This window comes from Topomyia yanbarensis, chromosome 2, assembly GCF_030247195.1.
Source record: "Topomyia yanbarensis strain Yona2022 chromosome 2, ASM3024719v1, whole genome shotgun sequence".
NCBI lineage: Eukaryota > Metazoa > Arthropoda > Insecta > Diptera > Culicidae > Topomyia > Topomyia yanbarensis.
Window position 1 is genome coordinate 184,446,625 of NC_080671.1, and position 3,584 is coordinate 184,450,208.

Consider the following 3,584-nt stretch of genomic DNA (forward strand, 5'->3'; position numbering starts at 1 on the left):
TACTAAATTCCCAGTGAATAAGTTCCCTAGTTGGTCAAAACAACTAAACAAACCAAGTCATTAATTTGCCCAGTCCAAAGAAATGTCAGCTCGATTGGCATCACCCGGCAGATATGTGTTCCCTTACAATGCCATCAAATCAAAGAACCTTTGAAATTACATTCGACAAAATATGTGCAATTCTGAATATCATAAAATGAAGACTACTTAGTCGATTGCAAAAAAAATAAAATCGGAAAAAAAATAGTTGCATAACCAAGGGGTTCATTTTTAAAGGTAGCACTGTTGATAAATCACCTAATAAAAATAAGTAATAAGGAACGCGGACAAACATAGCTGACCACCGCCCGGGCCAAGTGCCGTAGTTCTGAAGAGACGAAGTCTAAACGCAAACACCTTGACTAATTATAGAGAGGTTTAGTGCCCCTCATGCATAAAGACGGTTTTGAACCAATTTTCTCCTCAGGAAATAATTTAGCATTTCGTCCCATACAATATTTTGCGCGGAGACTATTTCAAAAGAATTCGTCACTACGGAAAAATACTTCGTAAAGATAAGATTCAGATTCGATGTAGTGCTGGCGGTGGTCAGCTATTTTCGTCCGCGTCCCTTATCATTAATTTTTATACAGTGATTCATTAGCAGTGCTATCTTTGAAAATGAACCACCTTGGTTATGCAACTAATTTTTTCCGATCTTTTTTTAAATGCAAATAATTAAGCAATCTTCATTTTGTTATATTCTGAATTGCACATATTTTGTCGTATGTAATTTTAAATGTACTTTCATTTGATGGCATTGTAAGGGAACACGTATCCGCCGGTTGATGCCAATCGAGCTGACATTTCTTTGGACTGAGCAAACTAATTTATTTGTTTGTTTAGTGTTTATTTGACCAACTAGGAAACGAATCCACTGCTCTTGAATGCGTGTGGAAAATACGCATGGTATTGTCTGAGTGAATGGCTTTTGAATTATGTATGAAGGTGGAGAATTGACAATTCGCAAGATCAATTCAAATCCAATTACCAATTTGCGGCAATCATTTCAGCACGAGGAACAAATGTTTTATGGTCATATTTAATGCTTTAATTTTAGTCCATTAACGCATCAGTCAATTATACTGAGCTAAGAATATGTACGTACCCGTTTCGGTGTTTGATGCGTGAATGAAGTTAATATCGTTTAGGAACGCTGCATTTATATTTTTCTGCTTCGCGTCTTCATTGTAATATCAGAACGTTTACTCGAACGAGGTGGAAAATTTCAAGTTACGGGATCTCAATATGCTTGTGATTATATCAATAAGGACCATTTATAAATTCTGCCACGCTATTAGGAGGAAGAGATATGACTAATTGTGACATAAATGACAGCCGGCTGTCCGGAGTTCAAGTTGTTTTCGATGAAACAATCTCGATAAATGATTAGCCAGAGTTTAAACGCCTGGAAGATTTACGTATCCTACAGTCAATAAACTATTCAAACATGCATGAAGATATATTCTCAGTCGCATCGCTTGCTTGAAGCGAATCCTGACTAACAACCCACCCACTACCCACTCCGTGGTACTTATTGGAGTGTCACTGAGTCGGGGCCTTCCGTTAAGTAAGTACCACATCAACACTTCCTTTCTCATCCCAAGTTACGGTAAAGATGGTCGTGGCCCGCAATGATGGCTCTCAGGCGAAAATCTCGCTTGGACTGGATCAATTATTATTCCCAAACAATGCTCCTCAAGTGCTTACGCAACGCAACGCAAAAATTTCAGATTCGATGTGGTGCTTGAAAAATGCCTGGTGAATACATGCCTCAAACACAGCATGTGTAATACGTATACTTATTAACAGAACTCGCTCCAAAATACTTCCCGGCTTCTTGCGTATGTATTTAATGAGTTAATCATGTTCAAATATTTTGGATGGTGATATAAACTACTCAAACTAGTTTTACACCCAGGATAACAGATTTTAGAGTTCTAGTAAAACGTGCATTTTTCGCACGTTTCGTTATCAGTCCTACTAGCGTATATGACAAAACAGCTACGCAACTAGAAACAACCACACTATACCACCCTCCCGAATCCAAAACAAATCGATCATCTGCAGCTGCAGCAGTGGTGGTGATATGCTACAACGGCATGGCTCTTCGCGTTCTTCGCGCTCTCACTCACAACTGCGCATCGAAGTAGTTTGGTCGCCGAAATTTTCCGTTGCCAGAAGTAAACATCCAAATTGTCATCATGTCGAATCCGAATTCTAGAAGCTACTCCAACCATCAGAAAACTTCCATGATGAATAGTGAAATTCTCGAAATTGAGCAATGCCTGTTCCCGATACAAGAAGAATTTTTCCTCAAAGATGAATCAGAAGAGAAGTGCTTCTCAATAGCAATCAGTGATTCCTGGAACATCCCGAGCCAGCCATCGTACACGAAATGGGAGACACTGCTGGGGGGAGAAATGTCGTCCCAGATTATCGACAAGTTATGCTTTAGCGAGATGCTGCTAATAGCGGATAACGATGAGATCGTCGGTGGTTTTGCTATACAAGTGGAGACTATTGCCGACGAAGTGATTGCCGTCTTTTGCAGTTCACAGTTTTCTATGAGTGATGGTAAAACAGCACGAAGCGAATTGCTGGCATTGACCGACAAACAGTTCAATCCGTTCCAGGAGCGAAAGTGTGAAACTGTTTTATCTCGTGATTTCAAACAAGTAAGGATACGTTCCTTTTTAGTGATAGCAGTGGTTTCTAATGTATTGAATCCAATGTGTATTGATAAACCCTGTTGGACGTTATTTTTTCCCACAGGAAAAGCAACTACAGCTGTTCTTCGATGAAGAACAAAACATGACTGCATTCCGCCACGAATCGATTGCAGATAAGTCTGAAAGCTATCAGGGAGTGCTCGCAGCTGGGGAAGAAGGCATCCTAATGCCAGATGGACTTAACATATTGTTCATGCGATATCTGGTACTGACAAACTTCACCGGTGATATTCACACTCGAACGATTGACATAAAAGGACGGATTGGTCATTCTCTTTACCAATTAACCGATCCTATTCCAACTAAAATTAACGATGAAATCCATGACACAAAGCAAGTCATTAGAAAGGTATACTATTCGGACACAGATGAACCAGAAATTAGTATTAGTTACTACCTCAGTACGGGACATTTACTGCGACATACTTGGAACAATTCCAACTTCTCGATTAAAATGAATCCGAGATCATCCATCTCTGACCTGTCGTTCCGCATGGAAGACCTCTGTGAGACAATGCGAATATATTTGAAGGAGCTTGCCAAACTATTTGAAGAATCGCCTAAGGAAGTGAACAGATGCTACACCATACTTGCGAAACCGACCGAAATAGTGCGGACTGTTCTTTCGGAGATCATTTTCGAGGCAACAAAAAGTTCGTCGGCAGGAAGAGTATCTTCTCCAAAATCCTCCGATGCTATCAAAGAGGTTCTTGTTGAAATCATAAACCAAATGTCGCTTTCTTAATAAAATTTGTAAAATGCTAATGGTTCACAGCGGTTTTCAATAACCAACATATCAAAAGCGCGAAGCCA

General features: G+C 39.7%; 1 protein-coding gene across 1 annotated transcript; it reads left to right on the plus strand.

Moving 5' to 3' along the window:
* The first annotated feature begins 2,150 nt into the window (after positions 1-2,150).
* Positions 2,151-3,578, plus strand: LOC131682363 (uncharacterized). Its single transcript, XM_058963783.1, has 2 exons — positions 2,151-2,717; positions 2,815-3,578. The coding sequence occupies exons 1-2, from the start codon at positions 2,244-2,246 to the stop codon at positions 3,514-3,516; spliced, it is 1,176 nt and encodes a 391-aa protein (XP_058819766.1). The 5' UTR covers positions 2,151-2,243; the 3' UTR covers positions 3,517-3,578.
* The last annotated feature ends 6 nt before the right edge of the window (positions 3,579-3,584 follow it).

Coding starts and splice junctions, on each gene's coding strand:
- LOC131682363 (XM_058963783.1), top strand. CDS start 2,244: ATGTCGAATCCGAATTCTAGAAGCTACTCCAACCATCAGAAAACTTCC. Junction 2,718..2,814: donor TATCTCGTGATTTCAAACAA/GTAAGGATACGT, acceptor TTTTTCCCACAG/GAAAAGCAACTACAGCTGTT.